Source organism: Gopherus flavomarginatus, chromosome 1, assembly GCF_025201925.1.
Source record: "Gopherus flavomarginatus isolate rGopFla2 chromosome 1, rGopFla2.mat.asm, whole genome shotgun sequence".
NCBI lineage: Eukaryota > Metazoa > Chordata > Testudines > Testudinidae > Gopherus > Gopherus flavomarginatus.
This window is the reverse complement of record NC_066617.1, coordinates 275,049,838-275,070,135: the sequence shown is the minus strand read 5'-3', so window position 1 is coordinate 275,070,135 and position 20,298 is coordinate 275,049,838. Positions and strand designations below refer to the sequence as shown.

Genomic DNA, 20,298 nt, shown 5'->3' with positions numbered 1-20,298 from the left:
TGTAGCATTGCAGCTGACAGCCCATCTATAATGGAGACCCTAATGATAAGGTAGCTTTCAGCAAGCTTTATAAATAAATACATGCTGCTGGGAGTGCCTTTATGGTTTGACTGTGTTTATCTTGTGGTTCTGGAACACAGATCTCTAGGCAGATTATACTCTTATACCTTCTGTAAATTGTATTCCAGCATGTATTAGTTTTGACTGATCATAGCATGATTTATAAAAGTGGATTAACAGAATAAAGACAAATAGCAATGAAATAACTTAAACACATATTTATTGCAAGGTAGCCATTATAGACTGCGCTACTGCATTTCTTCTATATCCCCAGCTTAACTTGTCCTACAGTTGTCATATGCTTACTAGTGACTTAGATCCAGATTCTATGATCAGTTACATTTGTACAATCCTGTGAGCTACAATACAATTTGGCACTTAATAAGGTTTTAAATCTTATTGATTTAAATGGGATATGCCAGATATAACATCCTTCAGTATTTTTAAGGAGAACTAGGAGAGGAAGGGCAAATACAAACACAACTCCCTGATCATTGGTGCAGCTAGAGGCCAGCTCCCAGCATAATTAAGGGTAGTGTTAAGGCTGTTCTAATTTACTTGGGCTCCTTAGGGCTCCCTAGGAACAGAGTGCTGAGTATTCCAGTTGCACCCCTTTGCATGCTCATCATAACTCTGACATAGTTTTGCGAGGAACCATTTGGAGGACACAGCTTAGAGCCAAGAGTCAAGATCCAATGAGGATGAGGCATACTTGTGTCACCAAAACCTTGCTATCAGTGGTGTCAAAGAACTAAATGATTCTGCACTCAGAAGTTTGATTTTTGTATATGACAGGATGGAGCTCATCGCCCAATGAAAGTAGTTGTGTCTGTAGTCATAATTTGAATTATTTTGTTCTAAATAAATATAGCAGGAGAAAATAGAATCAGACAATATTCTTGTATATCCCACTCTTCAATTTTCACTCTTAACTTTATCATTTATAAATTTGTTGAGTCTTGTTCGGTTTTGATCCTGGTCAGCCCAACACTGAAAGAGTCTATTCTCTTTTTCAGATTAGGTTATAGATGAAATTTCACACATCTTGTGAGGGGGGTTTTGCACCAAAATTTCACAAGAATGATTTGGATGCTAATGAAGTAGAACCTGAACCCCGAGCTCAGATTAAGTCTTCCCATTCCACAGTGGGATGAAACGGATACCTTTGTAACTTTTTCAATAAAAATTTTCAACTACACCCCCGAATAGCCATTAACCCAGTGATTAGGCCACTTAGCTGGGACGTGGGAGACCTGGGTTTAAGTCCCTATTCCCAATCAGACAGACAAGAAACTTAAACCAGGTTCCCCTTCTGTTAGGCAAGCACTATAATCACCAATATATTCACTTTTCTGAGATGTTCTCATTGTCCTTTGAATTTCCATTCTGGATCTGAGAGACCTTTCTCAATGAAACTTTCACTGAATCCAGAATGTTCCTACTTTGCTTTCAATTAATCAGCACTTTTATGACAAGAAAATGTTTTGTCAAAAAACTCCTGACCAGATCTAATTATACAGGGGCTTTCAACATAGCAATCGTAAATGCTTGCAAGCTTCAGAAAGGTGTAATTTGAGTGTATAATTAGACTGTCCAGAAATCTGGCTACTATTTTGCAACTTATCTATAAATAAGTGAAAACAGAAATATTTTAACGACTCTATGTCAGTTAAATAGGTTTTGTAATGTAGGCTTTGGTCTGCTTTCCATTATCAGAAATCAGTAATAACTAGAATCAAATTTCAACTCAGAGAATTCATCCCCATTGCAGACTGCATATTGCAAACCAGTGATAAAATTTAAATTGGCTTTTACTTTTTATTAGCATTTATCCAAAAATGATAATATCTGAGCATTTATTTCATAAGGCTGGACATAATAGAAGCATTTTGCTATTATAATCCTCTTCTCTGTTAACTGGGTATTATGCAGCATACATGATGTTCTCTGAATTTTGATATGCTTAAGAGGCATGCTTTAGGTTTTTCATGTTTTTCAGATTTTGCATATCGTGAAGCACTTTTCAGTCTCATGACTTAGATCCAATAAAACATTCTCAGTAAAATCACATACCTACAGAAATATTAACTGCTCTTTTGTAATAGTGCACTGAACTTCGTGCTTTTCTTTGCTGCACAGCAACCAAAGGCTCCTACAGACACAGGCCTGATGCAAAATCTGGTGTCCTCCTAAGCTTTTGCAGCTAAGGTAAGCAGGCAACCTCCTCTGAGGACCCTTCTAATGCTGTGTTGTGTATTAGCAAAGAGAAGGTGACCAGGTAGGGGATTCTTAAAAATTTTGTTTAAAAACTTAAAATCTTAAATGACAGAAAGAAGATGCACATTTGCTTTGTACTCTGGAGTACCCAAAACTGCAACTAAGTGCATTGCTTAGCACCAGTCTAAGCACATGTGCCCATAAGCAGGTCATTCCAGACTATAGTCATCAATTTAAGGTGGCCTTGTGCATCTGTTAAATATTTTATAATTGGTATTTATATTTACAAGAAGCTTTTGAGAGAGTTTAATGGGTGAACTTGAAAGACCCTGAAAGAGGAAATACAGCTTAAGTAGGGTACTCACTGAAATAATGCAGTGGGCATTTTATGAGGGCTATACACAGATGGTGAGCTATTTATAAAGCCCCTGTATGGTAGTGTGGATCCATTAACAAAATCAGTGTGGCCTAGGGGATAGAACACAGGACTGTTCTATTCTTGACCAGTGTCCCCAGCAGGCCACTTGAAGAGCCAAGTCATGGCACCACTGTGTGCCTCAGTTTCCCCACATGTAAAATGGGGGCAATGATGCTAATCTCCCTTTGTAAAATGCTGTGAGATCTATTCATGAAAAGTGCTATACAAGATCTTGGTATTATTGTTAGGAGATGCTTGCACTTCCAGAAATTCACTCTAGTGGGTCTTGCTGATACCACTATTTTAATGACCAAAGGCTTTCAGTCCATCTCTGACTAAGGCCTTATCTACACACAGACTTGCACTGGTTTAACTAAGCCCTGAGTGGGCACCTTTACTTCAGTTTAAAAGTGGGTTATTTTGATATAGCTTAAACCTGTTTCTAATCAACTTAAACTCAACTGCTGTAAGCCTAGTTTAAAGTCAAACAAGGGTGTTCACGCAGCCTTTTACGCCAGTTTAACATCACACCTTAAGTTAACCCAGAGTAACTTTCACACATAGACGAGGCCTGAGGTTCCGCTCCATGAAGCTGGCAGAGATGGCAGCTTTCTTCAGCAATGGGACCCAGCAATTCCTCCACTGAGAGGGAGGCAGTGAGGATTCTCTGTGGTTAAAAATTTTGCTCATTGGGATAAGATGTGATAATACTGTCCTAGATCCAGTGGTTAGGACACTCAGAAGACTGGGACTCACTTCCTTGCTCCACCACAGACTTCCTCTATGACCTGGGCAAGTCATGAATGGGAGGTAGGTGCCCAGGCACTTATGAATATAACATTGGTGTCCGTCCGCACCTTTAGGTGCCTCAATACCTTTAAAAATCTGTCACTATCTGCCTCAGTTCCACATCTGTAAAATGAGATAAATACTACTACCCTTCCTCAAAGGGCTGCTGTGAGGAGAAATACATTAAAGATTGTGACTTGCTCAAATACCACAGGCATGCATGGGTGCCACATAAGTATGATTGATTGACAGATAAGTAGTACCGAGGTTACTCTAAATAAGTCTTATGAGAAATGCCTCTTATTTTAGTGAATGTCCGAGGGGAGACACAATCATACATTCTCATACCTGTCAACATGTGAAAATTATTAATAGAGACATTTGGGGAGAAAAGCAGGAACATCCTTTTGATTCATTTGCAACTGGACCAGAAATTGTCCCTATTAAACAAGGGAATTTGGTGTGGGTACTTGCACTTTCAAGCCGAGTACACCATTTAATGCAGGGTATTTAATCTAAAGTAGTAGACACCACTGAACAATTATTTCATTTATTTTTACAGTGACAAGGCTTCTTTAAAGATCAAAAGTCTCTGTGTCTAATAGCTTACAATAGCCAACGTGAACAGATTGAACTACCAATCATATTCTGTCCAGAGTGAAATTCCAGTGGATTTAGAGATATTAAATTTAAGAGTAGTGGATTTATGACCTTAAACTGGTTTGTATCTTGGGAAAGGAGTTATTATTTTAATGGCTATGAGTTTGAAAGATACAGAAAAATAGTTTCTGGTATTCACTGCTTTATGCCAGTTTTCCATTAGTGTAACTCCAGTGCAGTCAATGGAATTATACCTGTGTAAACCTGGAGGATTATAATGCTTCAGCTGAGATGCCATATGTACTTAAAAATATAACTTTTTTTTTGTCTACAGGAAGGTGGGGTATGAACTGGACATATGGTATGTGGAAACAACTCTTTGCAGATTGGCTCTCTGTGATATAATTCTCACTTTAGATTGAATTTTCCTGCATTCCTATTTACATTATATCCTCTTTACACTACACTGTCAGAACAGTGTAAAGGACCTTAGTGTAACAGAGAATTAGATCCTGATATAATGAAAAAGTGTGAGGCATTAAAATGTCTTCTGAACTGTTATATAGAGTTCTAATTAAGTGTGTAAGTAAGTGTGTGTGTGTGTGTGTGTGTGTTTATTTCAGCTGAAAGTTATTCTGTTGGAAAGAGTTCTTGGTTCACATATACATTGTTAAATGAAATCAGCAATAACAGAATGATCATGAAAACAGCCAAAAAAAGAACAACGAGAAAGTAAATGATTTATATCCAGCAGTGCGCAAATTCAGTTTGAAGGAAAGAATCAGCGAAGGGAAGAAAAATCTAATTACTGGCTAAGCTGCATCTACTTCCTCCAATATTTGAAAAATAGGGAGCAATTGCAGTTAGCCATGAAGATAACGTGTCAAAGATGGGTAACTTATAGTTGGATTGTGGCAACTTTGATTATCAATCTTTTAATATGTACTTTGTAAAGGGTCCAATTCTGATTTCCATTACATCTGTGTAAATACGTAGAAATCCTCTTGACATTAAGTGGACTTACTATGGTTTTACGCTGGTGGAATGAGATCAGAATCTGGCCCATTGTATGTAGTAAAATGTTTCTTTAATTGTGGCACAATGTATGTAGTAAATAGAACTTTTTAAAAATTAAATTATGTTAATTACAAAATTCTGTTAATATACAAAAACCTGTAGGAGAACACTTCAATCTCCCTGGCTACACAATATCAGATCTTAAGGTAGCCATATTGCAGCAAAAAAACTTCAGGACCAGACTTCAAAGAGAAACTGCTGGGCTTCAGTTCATCTGCAAATTTGACACCATCAGCTCAGGATTAAACAAAGACTGTGAATGGCTTACCAACTACATAACCAGTTTCTCCTCCCTTGGTTTTCACACCTCAACTGCTAGAACAGGGCCTCATCCTCCCTGATTGAACTAACCTTGTTATCTCTAGCTTGCTTCTTGCTTGCATATATATACCTGCCCCCTGGAAATTTCCTCTACATGCATCCGACGAAGTAGGTATTCACCCACGAAAGCTCATGCTCCAAAACGTCTGTTAGTCTGTAAGGTGCCACAGGATTCTTTGCTGCTTTTACAGATCCAGACTAACATGGCTACCCCTCTTATACCTTTTGAAAGTGTGTGTTTAAACCTTTAAACAAAAGTGTGCATGAGGATGGCACACCAGCTCAGTAACTGGATCCACCGCACCTTACCTTCTCATGACAACTTTCCCTTTTCTATCCTGCGTGGGTCTGTATTACATTGCACTATTGGATGCTACACATGGTAGAAAGGGGATACTCCCTCCAATTCTCTGCCCTCCATCCCTTCCACCTCCCTTCCCTATCCCTCTTCAGGGACCCTTCTCATGAGCAAATCCTTATCCGGAGGTGCACTTGCTCCTCTCATTAGGGGCAGTGGAAGCGGTTCCTCAGGAGCACCAGTGCAAGGGCTTTTATTTCTGGTATTTCCCAATACAAAAAGCCAAAGGTGGGCTAAGGCCTATTTTAGACCTCCACAAACTCAACAAGTTCATGAAGAAACTCAAGTTCCGTATAGTCTCCTTGGCCTCTATCATCCTTTTCTTGGATCCAGGGGACTGCTATGCTGCCCTCAATTTGAAGGACGTGTGCCTTCGTATAGCAATAACTGCGCCCCACAGAAAATACCTCGGGTTTGTGGTGAGCAATAACTACTACCAGTTCACAGTCTTCCTGTTCAGTCTGTGAGGGGCACCTCGAGTGTTCACCAAGTGCATGGCAGTCATGGCCACATTCCTGTGCAGGCGGCAGGCACAGATGATACAGTATTCCAGACTCAGACTTTTAACCCTTCAGTCGTGGCTAGCATCAGTGTATTGACCAGTCTGGGATAGCTTAGATAGAATCATGTCCTTGCTTTGTCCTGTCCTCAACTCCTTCCTGTGATGGCTCGACCCACAGGTGGTATGGGCGGGGCTCTCCTTCACCAGTCCACAGCCGTCTCTCTCACTAGTGACGGATGCATCAGCCTTTGCTGGGGAGCACATCTGGGGAACCTTAGGACTCAAGGCCTCTGGTCTTGGGCGGAACTCACCCTCCACATCAAACAACAGAGTGCTGAGAGTGGTATGCTGGCATGCCAGACTTTCCGAGCCCACTTAACAGGGAGATGTGTATCAGTTATGACAGACAACAGCATGGCAATGTTTTATATCAACAAACGGGGGTGCACACTCCTCTTCCCTGTGCCAGGAAGCCCTCATGCCCTATGTAGAGCTTGCTATACACCTGCAAGCATCGTACCTCCCTGGGGTACAGAACGAGTTGGCAAACTATCTCAGCAGGTTGTTTCACTGCCACAAGTCGTCTCTAGGCCCAGACGTTGTGAACTCAAACTTCCATCGGTGGCACTTTCCCCAAATAGATTTGTTTGCCACACAATGCAGCAGAAAGTGCCAGCAGTTTTTCTCCTTTCTGAATCACAGCCTGGGCTTCAGATTGGACGCGTTTCTCATCTCATGGGGAGGACATCTACTATACGCCTTTCCGCCAATTCTGCTCGTTCATAAGGTACTCCCCAAGATTCGGCGGGAACAAGCTTTGATGATATTGATAGCTCCAGCCTGGCCCTGCCGACACTGATATACATCGCTCCTGAAAATGTTTGTGGAAGCTCCAGTCACCCTGCCACTCTTCCTGGACCTATTAATTCAGGATCATGGCCGTCTCCATCACCCAAACCTCAAGTCGTTGCACCTCACGGCATGGACGTTCTGATGGAGCTTTCCTGCTCTGACCAGGTTAGACAAGTCTTCCTTGGCAGTAGGAAACCCTCCACCAGAGCTACCTACCTTGCCAAGTGGAAGAGATTTTCAATCTGGTTGGCGCAACATCGTTCCTCCTCAACTCTTGCCTCTATTCTGCTTATATTGGACAACCTTCTTCATCTCAAGCAGCAGGGGCTGTCTGTGAGATAAATAAGTGTTCACCTGGCTGCCATTTCTGCCTTCCATCCAGGCACAGAGGGCGCTTGGTCTTTATTAACTCTATGGTCAGCTGTTTCCTGAAAGGTCTCAACAGGCTATATCCACACGTTTGACACCCAGTCCCATCCTGGGACCTCAATCTGGTCCTTTCCAAACTGATGGGTTCACCCTTTGAACCACTAGCAACCTGCTCCCTGCTCTACCTTTCATACTAGGTGGCGTTTATGGTAGTGATAACCTCAGCTAGAAGGGTGTCTGAGCTCAAGGCCCTAACATCAGAGCTCCTTTGCATGGTGTTCTATAGGAACAAGGTTCAGCTCAGGCTACATCCAGCTTTCCTCCTGAAAGTTGTCTCCCAGTTTCACATCAACCAGGACATCTTCCTTCTCATGTTCTATCCAAAGCCGCACTCAAGCAGCAGGGAGCAGAGGCGTCACTCGTTGGATGTCCACAGAGCACTAGCCTTCTATGTCAAGAGAATGAAGCCATTCCGAAAATCCATCCAGTTATTCATGGCTGTGGCAGACAGAATGAAAGATCTTCCTGTCTCTTCTCAATGAATCTCATCATGGGTCATGTCATGAATTCGAGAGTGTTACAGTCTGGCAAGGGTGCCTGCCCCTTTGATCACTGCACACTAGCACTAGGGCGCAGGCCTCTTCAACGGCATTCCTGGCTCAGGTTCTGATCCAGGAAATATGCAGAGCAGCGATGTGGTCCTCCATACATACTTTCACCATGCACAATGCGATCACCCAGCAGGCCAGAGACAACGCAACCTTTGGTAGAGCGGTGCTCCAATCAGTGGACAACTCCGACCCCACATTCTGAACTTGTGATTCACTTGATTGGAATTGACATGAACAAGCACTCGAAGAAGAAACCATGGTTACTCACCTTCTGGTAACTGTTGTTCTTCGAGATGTGTTGCTCATGTCCATTCTAATACCCTCTCTCTCACCCCTCTGTCAGAATAGCTAGCAAGAAGGAATTGAGAGGGCGTCGGGTTGGCTGGGCCCTATATTGGACACCATGAAAGTGCAACTCCAGGGGCCACCCAGACTGACCCTGTGGATACTGCTAGGGGCAAAATCTTCCAGCTATTGTGCATGCAGCATGTACCTGATTGGAATGGACATGGACAACACATCTTGAAGAACAACAGTTACCAGAAGGTGGTTAACCATTTTTTCTGTCCTTCACGATATTATGTAGCAAGAGAAGGATATGGACCTATATATTGTTTCCTATACTCTGCTTCTTTGCACTTGAATAAGGTTTGAAAAACATTGCTTTTGAAGTATTAATTATAGCCTGATGGCACATTTAAAGTTCCAGATGGGGTATCAAGACTACCAAATACTCAAGTCAGAAATCGTCCATAAATGCCAGCATAGAGAGAAAGAGAAATGTATGTACGTGTATGTGTATGTGTTTAACGTGACTAGCTGTCTTTAACAAAAGTGTACTAAGTTTTTTCTTGGGAAGATTGATTTAGATTTATGTACTTGGCAGTGCCACAGCCTTTTGCTTTAAAAGCAGATCAAGTACATAACAAAGTAAGACACATTGCAAATGTGGTGGTATACAGGAGAGTACAGTTTCATGGCTTTTACCCAAATAGGTTTTTTCTTCAGTTCTGTATATTTGGAAGTCACTCACACAATCTGTGTCACTTTTGGATGAAATAATATTCAATCTAGAATTGCTGAGGGGGGAAAGACAAGTGTTCAGTAATGAGGCCTTCAGGAATTTTATTTTATATTTTTGTATGCCTATAAAAATACACATTTATCTAAAGTTAAGGTTGTCAAAAAAGCTCACAAAATGAAATAAAACGCTTCCCTGGAAGCAGAAATGTAATGTGTCCTACATCTGCTAGGCACAATCAAGGCTCAGAGGGGTAATGTTGAGATGTGCCGCAGTTTGAGTACACTTATATGGAAATGGAATTGTCATATTAAATACATAGGGCTGTGGTATAATTACCGACTGAACTGTATGGTTATTTCTCAGGTATGCAAACCCATACAATATGATTGAGAGGGTATCATTCACAATAACTGAGTATTTCTAAACCCAAACGTATGTAAGTTTCTCTACTTTGGCTTAGGGCCAATTAAAAGAAATCATTTAAAAAATCCCCTCTGCCTCCTTCTCCATCAATATCAGTTACAACAGGACTGGTAAAGGGAAAATCCAATGGTTACCATAAGCCCATTCAGGTTTTGAATAATTCCGAATGGAAAGAATGATGTTTTGTTGACTGAAACTGGTCTGCAGACAAGAATTACCACATGGGAGAGTTTGTTTTTGAAGATGAGGCTGAAGAAGAGAGCTTTGAAAATACATAAAATAGAGATGGCCAGTGGCAAGCAAATTATTTATGGTTCCAATACCAGTTTCAAAGGATAAGTGCCTGATTTCACATGCTCATAACATTTCTGGAAGAAAAAATCATTTTTTAAAATGAAATTTTCAGTGTTTGGTCTATGTCTCAGATTTTAGAAAGTTTGAGCAAAATTCCCTCAACCTTTTTTCATGACCATAGAGGAACCATAAAAGTTTATCCACAGTGTGTGTGGAGGGATTCTAACTATATTTTCTTGAATAGAATTATAGCCAAAACAGCTGAAGCTTGCTCTGAACAGACCTCTCACTGGGGATTAGTGGTCTTCCTAGGTTTGGAGGGTTAAAAATTAAAAATAAAGTTATGAATGATTGAAAAGACACTTTTGAGTATACTCAGCAGCATCTACTTTGATTTTTAGCAGAATCCTATTAATGTAAAAGTGTCATGTAAAAGTCTCATTTAAACATACACTCAGCAGTCCTTCAATAATCAGTGTTTTAACATCAGGGATAAGAGAAAATCAGACTTTTTCTATGGTTTTAATAATCACAAGTTCATTACTGTGCTCTCTTCAAACATTCTGAACAGCAGAGACCAGGATGAATTTCTGCCATGTCCCTGTGCTGGTCACCATTGCATGGGGAAATATCTGTTTTAACCCATTGTGACAAGGAATCATTATTCTTTTTTTATTGTAATAGTGTCCAAAATGTGCTAAGCACTTTCTGAACATAGAGGTAGAGATAGTGCCTGCCCTGAAGAGTTTACATTGTAAGGGCAGATATAATGTAAAACAAAAAACAAAACAAAACAAAAATACCAGTCAGAGAAATAGGAGGGTGGGGAGATGGAGATTTCAAAAATAAGGTTTCTCAGTTATTTAAATATTATGCACATATCTTCTTACAAAATAAATTTCTCCATCTTCTCTTCCACCTTCAACAAACAACTAACATCAATTTCCAGTGCAAATTAGTAATTAATAGTATATATAGCAAAAAAAGTTACTTAATTTAGACAATCACCTCTGGTAGTAATGTGTCTGATCCAAAGTTCATTGAAATCATTGGAAGGCTTTCCAGTTATTTCAATGAGTTTTGGATAAGGCCAAATATGAATAATCCTACTGTGTTATGCCAGGTACATTAGTTAAGTTACATCAAGAGGATGCTGTTCTGTTGTGATGCATTGGGGTTTCTTTCAAACCAGAAGGGATTGTCACTACTTGGCCTGGAACCTTGAGTGACTCTGTGATCAGGGGCAGCTCTAGAAATTTTGCCGCCCCAAGCACAGCAGGCAGGCTGCCTCTCGCAGGCGTGCCTGCAGACAGTCCGCTGGTCCCATGGCTTACTGCAGGAGGTCCTCCGAAGCCGCGGGACCAGCGGACCCTCCACAGGCAAGCCGCCGATGGCAGCCTGCCTGCCGCCCTCGTGGCGCCGGCAGAGTGCCCCTCGCGGCTTGCCACCCCAAGCATGCGCTTGACATGCTGGGGCCTGGAGCCATCCCTGTCTGTGATTTGCAGCTTTGGCTCAGATCCCTGACACCAGAAGCCTGCTCACAGCACAGTGACTTCACTCTGGTTTCCACCAGCCTGGTTGTTCCTTTTCAGGGTGACACCAACAGCCCTTCCAGACCTAAGTCTTTCAAAAACAGTCTCCTCTGCAGTGGTCCCTCTCACTGTAGCACTCACAGAAACTTGTCAAGTTTGCTGCTCCTTGAAAGAGACAGTGCACAGTACCAGCCTGTTAATATGGCAGAAGATTTTACTCCTCAGTTTGAAATACTGCACTGAAGTGCTTGTGTAATAAAACAAGAATAAGTTTATTAACAAAGAATGATACCAAGTGATACCAAGTAGAGGAATTGGGATAGAAACGCTTACAAACAAACAAAAGTAACAATAGGCTTCTAAAACTAAAACCTAACTTTACAAAGTACAGTCTTTTGTTCAAAGTAGTTTTCTCATCACAGTAATTCTTCCAGCATGGCTGGTCAGTTCTTAGCTAGGATCCAACACAGAGCCAAAGCACCTTGTCTCTCAGGTGAAAGATGATTATGCTAATTATGATGTTTCTCTGTTTTTATCCTCAAAGTTTATCTTTATATTCACAGTCAGGAAGCCCTCCTTGGGGGCTCAGCTAGCTGTGTACACTAAAGAGCTGACGCCATGTTAATTTTTACATCTCCCCACTCCTGTCATGATAGTTAAGAGGCTATCTCCCCACTTGCTAGTTGATGGCTTTTTTTACCTTTTATGTAAATATTCTTCCATTGTCTCTCTTTGTTCAATTCACATTGGAGACACATTCAAGCAGGCAGAACCACATCCCTTTGTTTAGGGCAGGGCACCTGAAGCCCTACCTGTCAAACATCTTTTTAAGAACATATTTCCAACACATATCTGTAATTCTGGAGCTGAATTACACTGACATCAAACTGGGAATGTTGACATCTATGTTCTTGGAACTCATTGGTGTCTGTGCCTGTCCCACAAATACCACTTTATTTGCATATGTGTTTTGCTGGGTATTTGACTTACAATTGGAGTGCTATTGTATACAAAAGACCCTTTGTTACAGCTTAATGGTTTTTTGCTTAATATGCAAGCTACTGCCAGGAGAGAACAGAAAAAAAAAATTTTTCTGGTTCCTTTTAAAACCAAACCCTTTTTGCTTAAAAGCCCCTAGCAGAGAAAAGAAAAATATAATATTTTTACTGGCTTTTGGATTTTATTTATCCCACCTCTGCCACCATGTCATAACATTTCTTCCCAGATCTGGACCTTAGCGTCCAAAATATGGGTGTTAACATAAAAACCTCCAAGCTTAGTTACCAGCTTGGACCTGGTAATTGCTGCCACCAGCCAGGAATTATACAGTGCCTAGCTCACTGTGGTCTCCCCAAAACCTTCCCTGGGGGACCCCCTGACTCAGATGCCTTGAGTCTTACAACAAAGGGAAATAACCCCCTCCCCTTGTTTCCTTATTACTTCCTCCCAGGCTCCCCTCCCTGGACGACCCTAGGATATTTCCTGCTTCCAGTCCTGAAAACACAACTACCGAGAGATCTAATCTCTCTTCCCCCTCACCCAGAGGGTATGTAAAGTCAGGCTTAGTAAATTTAACACAAAGAGATTTTCCCCCTGACTTCTTCCTCCCACCAATTCCCTGGTAAGCTGCAGACTTAATTCCCTAAAGTCCCCACTAAAAAAAAACTCCAACAGGTCTTAAAAAAAAGGTTTATATTAAAAAAAAGGACACAAAATATCTTTGTATTAAGGTAACAATATACATGGTCAATTGCTTAAAGAAAAAAAATAAATAAACAGCCTTATCCAAAAAAAATACAATTTAAAACATTTCAGCAACTACACACATGTAAATACAAAAGAAAACAATATAAACCTATTGTCTTACTATTCTTGTAGTTACAACTTGAAAACAAAAAATTAAAAAGCCAGAAAATAAAAAGATCACTCTCAAAGACGAAAAAAGAAACAGACCAAGAACAAAGGACTCACACCCAAAACTTCCCTCCACCCAGATTTAAAAAAGTCTTGTTTTCTGATTGGTCCTCTGGTCAGGTGTTTGGTTCCCTGTGTTAACCCTTTACAGGTAAAAGAACATTAACCCTTAGCTATCTGTTTATGACAGTGCCTAATTAAGATAATTGGCAGTAATTGATTAGTCACACAGGAGAGTATTAGCAAAGGTAAAGCTCCTGTCACAAATTGTCCTCTCTTTATCAACTGCCTGAGGAGCATCTCAGCTACATAGTATCTCATGGGATAGGAAACTGACTTCCTCCTTTTTCTTTTCTACCACCCTTAAACTCCACAGGTCAGTCCAACCCCAGGGTGCATCCGTGCACTAATGAAGATGTTATACTGCCCTTACTGCAGAGGACTTCCCACTGTGAAACCTTGCAACAACTACTGCCTCAACGTAATGAAGGGCTGCCTAGCAAATCAGGCCGATTTGGACACTGAGTGGAATCTGTTCATAGGTAAGAGGGGTTTAAATAATTGGTGAAACAAGGAGGTGATAGGAAATATCTGTGGTGCTTCGTGAGTCCAGAAAAATACTATCATCAGCATTTACCAGCGTGGAAAATGGAGCTTTAAGTCAAGCAGTAATTGAATCTCCTCTCACTTTTTAATCAAAGTTTCTGGCTTGTAGTAAGAAATTACTGTTCCGCCCCAGAGCTGTTCTTATTAAGCATATAAAGGTGTTATGTGATGCTGAGGTTTCTGAACTGAATTATTAGAGGATATGCAAAGCATGCTGAAAAAGTTTTGGTTGAGGATGTGATAATAAGATTAACATGAAAGTGAGAGAAATACTGTGTATTGACTATGTGCTTGCGGGCTGAGCACCTGTTAGCAAGGTGTATCCACCTTGACAGGACGGATACACCTACAACTCTGGCATTTCTTAATTCCAATACCATGAGGGGAAAGAGCTTTTAAAAGTTACAGTTGCGGCAAATAAACTATTAGTTCAATGCTTTGTGTTAAAATCATAGAAGATTAGGGTTGGAAGAGACCTCAGGAAGTCCTGGGGGGAGGGCTAGCTCAGTGGTTTGAGCATTGGCCTGCTAGACCCAGAGTTGTGAATTCAGTTGAGGGGGCCATTTAGAGAAATGGGGTAAAAATCTGTCTGGGGATTGGTCCTGCTTTGAGCAGGGGGTTGGACTAGATGGCCTCCTAAGATCTCTTCCAACCCTCATATTCTATGATTCTATGATCTGGTCCAACCCCCAGCTCAAAGCAAGTCCAACCCCACCTAAATCATCCCAGCCAGGGCTTTGTCAAGCCAGGCCTTAAAAACCTCTAAGGATGGAGATTCCACCACCTCCCTAGGTAACCCATTCCAGTGCTTCACTACCCTCCTAATGAAATAGTGTTTCCTAATATCCAACCTAGACCTCCCCCACTGCAAATTGATATGTGTTGACATCTGCCTTTCAATACGTAGAATGAAAAAATATCAAGTTCTCAATCAGAATCTTAGAAGGAACAGGGTGGAAAACCATTATTTAAGGAAATGTGTGATTCCAGTTTAATTCGCATAAACCTTTAGGGGAATGTGCTGACCAAAAACCAAGTCTCCCTAACAACTAGACAGAATTAAGGTACAAATAAAGGGCCCTAGCTCTCAAAAGGGTAACATTGAACCAAAAAAGTGGTTTAGAAGAAAAGTGCATTTGATATCATTTAATGCAAGGACATGATGATGAGTTAGACAAAGCAAACAATAGTGTGACAAGGCAAAAAAATAGGTAGATATTTCAACCTCTAATGAGCTTTTATCATTCTACACATGTCTAAACCAGATGACTAAACACAGTGGTCCTAAAGCAAAAGACAAAACTTCTATGTATGACAAAAGAAAAGAAATTCTGCCTCGTGAATTTAGAGAGACAATACCCTGCACAAGCATATTTTTCCTCATTTTAAACTGAACTGGATGGTGTGAGATGGAAAGTTAGGCTCTGACTTGCAAACTGTTGGATTTGCATTCCACTTAGGAGTAGGGTGACCAGAGGGCAAGTTTGAAAAATTGGGATGGGGGTGGGGGGTAATAGGAGCCTATATAAGAAAAAGCCCCCCAAATCGGCACTGTCCCTATAAAATCAGGACATCTGGTCACCCTACTTAGGCGAGATGGCATAAAAAAGTGGGGAGGGGTGAAAAATGGAGTAGAGAGTAGGCAGAATGAAAAAACAATGCTGAGAGGATGAAGATGACAATAATAAAGACTAGAGGGACAATCTAATGAATAAAGAATAGATGGGACCCACTTCTGCCACTCTGATTTTTTTACATAGGACAAGATCATGACTCACAATATGCAACCACACTAGGAAGAGAGGTTTCTAAGATATGTCCCTTTACTCCCTTGGACTGCCCAACTGCACCATGGGAAACAGCATGGTAGCGAATGTAGCCTCTATAGGATCACTGCTCTCCCCACTTGTGCAGATGACTGGGGAATAGACTGGCAGGGATGAAGAGTGGGAGAAGTCAGCTTACCAGCCAGACAATTTAAAACAGAGTGGAAGGGGAAGTAATATGCACTAGGTAAAGATCTAGCACAGATTTTTATCCTTTGGAGCAAGAGAGGAATAACGGACCAAATTATGACTGCTGCTGGTCCCGTCTCTGGAGCAGTGCAAGTATGTGCCACCTGTTACTCAGGACTTGTGGTAACCTGAAAATCATATCCTTTTTGTGCAGGCAGAGAGATTTAGAGTTATTTCCTTAATCCATAATTGAAACTTCACTTAAAATGGAAAATGTCCTTAATTTTAAATTTAACTACTTAATTAAAAAAACCAGCAATCACCACAATCACAAATGGAGTTAAATTGTGGGGTGAAGAGGTTTGGGGGCAGGAATTTGATGCACTCAGAATAGTTCAGCAAGCTCTCAAAACCAGATTGGCAACTTTTCAAAATCTTGAATTCCATAAGGTTCACCAACCCCTTAAAAAAAAAAAAAGGCATGGCAGGAGCTAAAGACACTGGTGGTAAGAAAGGTTTAGAAATGGCTAAATGTCTTCCAGGGTTGAACATTACCTGGAAGAGGCTGAGTGAAGAGCCAAAGCCAAAGCCAAAGAGCCTCATCTTCTCCAACAAATTGATGTGAATTGGTTGGAAATGCACTCCTCTTTATTGCCCAAATGGAAAATAATTAGTGTTTTTATCATTTTAAAATAATACCGCTTTTAGATTGAAAATGAAGTTGTAATTAATGTAGACACTCATGAAAGCGAAGAGCTGAAAGTAAAGCTTTTTAGAACTTGATACTGGATTCTCTCTCTCTCTCTCTCTCATGCATTCATCTCAGTGAGGTAGGTGAGGAGAGAGAAGGATATTTGGAAAATGTATTCTATTTTATCCTACTTTGCAAGATCCTTAACAGCTTTGCTGAAGATAAAACTTCTTAACCCTTTCTTTTTGTGGGATTGTAATGCAGTGAGTTGCCTCTGCCAGATGGCTGTTGGGTGCTTTCTAATGGCACATGCAGTTCTCTTAGTACTAAACACAACAAAACTTCTACTCACTGAATTAAAATGAACAGCAGCATTTTACAGCACCCAGTGAACTATGAAAGATTGAAAAGAATGCATGAGCATTTTTTATGCCTGTTAATGTTAGGAATCATGCACTAGGAAAAAAATAATTTTGTGCATTAACAGTCTCTGCTTAGGCAGACGTCCCAAATGTTACTGCATATTCATACACAAAAAGCCAGCTTTGCTCTTCTACTAATTTTCATATTGCAAGTTCTTGCAAATGTTGATAATTGGGGAAAACTCAACAGTGCATTTGTGACCAACGGGGCACCTTTTGTGGATGGAGCAGTAATTGCTAGTAATATCCCACAGCTATTTTAATTGTCAAAATTCTGACACCAAAATTCTACAAATGAAGAAGGGAATTGGGCTATCTGACAAGAGGATGTCACATGTTCCATCTAGCTTATAAATACAAAAGTTAAGGCAGAAATCACATTTATATAGCTGCAATAAATCCTACATCTACTTTAAAAGATTGGAAGATTCAGATAGCATCCCCAAAACATCTGATGCATTCTGGAATTTTATAGACTGAAAATTAGTAAGAAGGGATGCAGCAGCAGCATTTTATTAACTTTTTTCTGCTTGTGTCACCTTAACCTGTATCCTTTTTATGCAACATTTTTATTGCAAGTTATTTTTTAAAGAATTACAGAATAAGAGCCAAATCTTGCCTTTTTTACTCCAATAAAAATCCTATGAAACTCAATGAGAGATTTTTCCTGAGAAAGGATTTAGTAAGGGACAAGAAGTTGTAGCCATGGCTAACTGATTAAATAAATTCTATATCCTGTTTGTCTAAATGACAGGGAAAGGATATAGGGCCTAAGAGGTAAAATGTATCAGTCACATTAGCCTTTCAAATACTTGCTTTAAGAAAGTTTGATTTCCATGATGTGCCAGTAAGCAAGATTGCCCAAACTCCCATGCATTAAGCCTGACAGATGAAAAACCAAAAGACAAAGTAATAAAACTGCACTAGGGTCTATCCAATTGTCATCCAGAATAACACATTAGTTAGATTACATAGATTAGATCAGGGGTGTCAGCCTCTGTCAGAAGGGCAGACTGTATTTTTAATTATGTCGAATGGACTAGAGTGTACACTTATGACTACATCCTCCCCTCTGTACACAAAGAAGTTCCTGCTATTGTCAATGAAGTTTGCTTAGAGATCCATGTGTGCTGCTGTCCTGGAAGCACAGACTAGAACAGTGGTGGGCAAAGTTTTTGGCCCAAAGGCCACATCAGGGTTGCAAAACTGTATGGAGGGCTGGGTAGGGAAGGCTGTGCCTCCCCAAACAGCCTGGCCCCCGTCCCCTCCCACTTCCCACCCCCTGACTGCCCCTCACAAACCCCCAACCCATCCAACCACCCCACCGCTCCTTGTCCCTAGACTACCCCATCCCGGCACCCCCCAACCCTAACTGCCCCCCCACCCCCTATCCAACTCCACCTGCTTCTTGTCCCCTGATTGCCCCAACCCCTATCCACACCCCCACCCCCTGTCAGGCACCCAGGACTCCCACACTTATCTAACTCCTCCATCTCCTGTCCCCCGACTGCCACCCCCAGAACCTCCGCCTCATCCAACCCCCCCGTCCCCTGACTGCCCCCCAGGATCCCCTGCCCCTTATCCAATGCCCCAGCCCCCTTACCATGCCACTCAGAGCAGCAGGACTGGCAGACAAGTTGCCCTGCAGGAGTGCGCAATGTCGCTGCCATAGCACTGCCTGTGCAGCAGTGTGGCTGCAGGGGAGAGAAACTAAAATAGTCACTGTACTTATTGGAATGAGTGTACTTGCGCTTATAGTTTTGAAAATGTTTCTGTAACATATTATATCAATATCTAAAGCAAGTATCAGAGGGGTAGCTGTGTTAGTCTGGATCCGTAAAAGCAGCAAAGAATCCTGTGGCACCTTATAGACTAACAGACGTTTTGGAGCGTGAGCTTTCGTGGGTGAATACCCACTTTGTCAGATGCATGTAGTGGAAATTTCCAGGGGCAGGTATATATATGCAGGCAAGCTAGAGATAATGAGGTAGTTCAATCAGGGAGGATGAGGCCCTGTTCTAGCAGTTGAGGTGTGAAAACCAAGGGAGGAGAAACTGGTTTTGTAATTGGCAAGCCATTCACAGTCTTTGTTTAATCCTGAGCTGATGGTGTCAAATTTGCAGCTGAACTGAAGCTCAGCAGTTTCTCTTTGAAGTCTGGTGCTGAAGTTTTTTTGCAGCAGGATGGCCACCTTAAGGTCTGCTATAGCGTGGCCAGGGAGGTTGAAGTGTTCTCCTACAGGTTTTTGTATATTGCCATTCCTAATATCTGATTTGTGTCCATTTATTCTTTTCCGTAGCGACTGTCCAGTTTGGCCGATGTACATAGCAGAGGAGCATTGCTGGCATATGATGGCATATATTACATTGGTGGACATGCAGGTGAATGAACCGGTGATGGTGTGGCTGATCTGGTTAGGTCCTGCGATGGTATCGCTGGTGTAGATATGTGGGCAGAGTTGGCATCGAGGTTTGTTGCATGGATTGGTTCCTGAGCTAGAGTTACTATGGTGCGGTGTGCAGTTCCTGGTGAGAATATGTTTCAGGTTGGCAGGTTGCCTGTGGGCGAGGACTGGCCTGCCACCCAAGGCCTGTGAAAGTGTGGGATCATTGTCTAGGATGGGTTGTAGATCCCTGATGATGCGTTGGAGAGGTTTTAGTTGGGGACTGTATGTGATGGCCAGTGGAGTCCTGCTGGTTTCTTTCTTGGGTTTGTCTTGCAGTAGGAGGCTTCTGGGTACACGTCTGGCTCTGTTGATCTGTTTTCTTATTTCCTCGTGCAGGTATTGTAGTTTTGAGAATGCTTGGTGGAGATTTTGTAGGTGTTGGTCTCTGTCTGAGGGGTTAGAGCAGATGCGGTTGTACCTCAGTGCTTGGCTGTAGACAATGGATCGTGTGATGTGCCCGGGATGGAAGCTGGAGGCATGAAGGTAGGCATAGCAGTCGGTAGGTTTTCAGTATAGGGTGGTGTTAATGTAACCATCACTTATTTGCACTGTGGTGTCTAGGAAGTGGACCTCCCATGTAGATTGGTCCAGGCTGAGGTTGATGGTGGGGTGGAAGCTGTTGAAATCGTGTTGGAATTTTTCCAGAGTCTCCTTCCCATGGGTCCAGATGATGAAGATGTCATTAATGTAGTGTAGGTAGAGAAGGGGCATAAGTGGACGAGAGCTGAGGAAGCGTTGTTCCAGGTCGGCCATAAAAATATTGGCATATTGTGGGGCCATGCGGGTGCCCATAGTGGTGCCACTGATCTGGAGATAT

General features: G+C 41.6%; 1 protein-coding gene across 2 annotated transcripts in view; it reads left to right on the top strand.

Moving 5' to 3' along the window:
* The window catches only part of GPC6 (glypican 6), a 1,185,284-nt gene that overhangs the window by 903,934 nt on the left and 261,052 nt on the right, over positions 1–20,298 (top strand). For both annotated transcript variants that reach the window (XM_050949026.1, XM_050949016.1), the window contains exon 4: positions 13,738–13,903. In XM_050949026.1, coding sequence (XP_050804983.1) covers positions 13,738–13,903 — 166 coding nt within the window. The remainder of the gene's footprint in view (positions 1–13,737; positions 13,904–20,298) is intronic.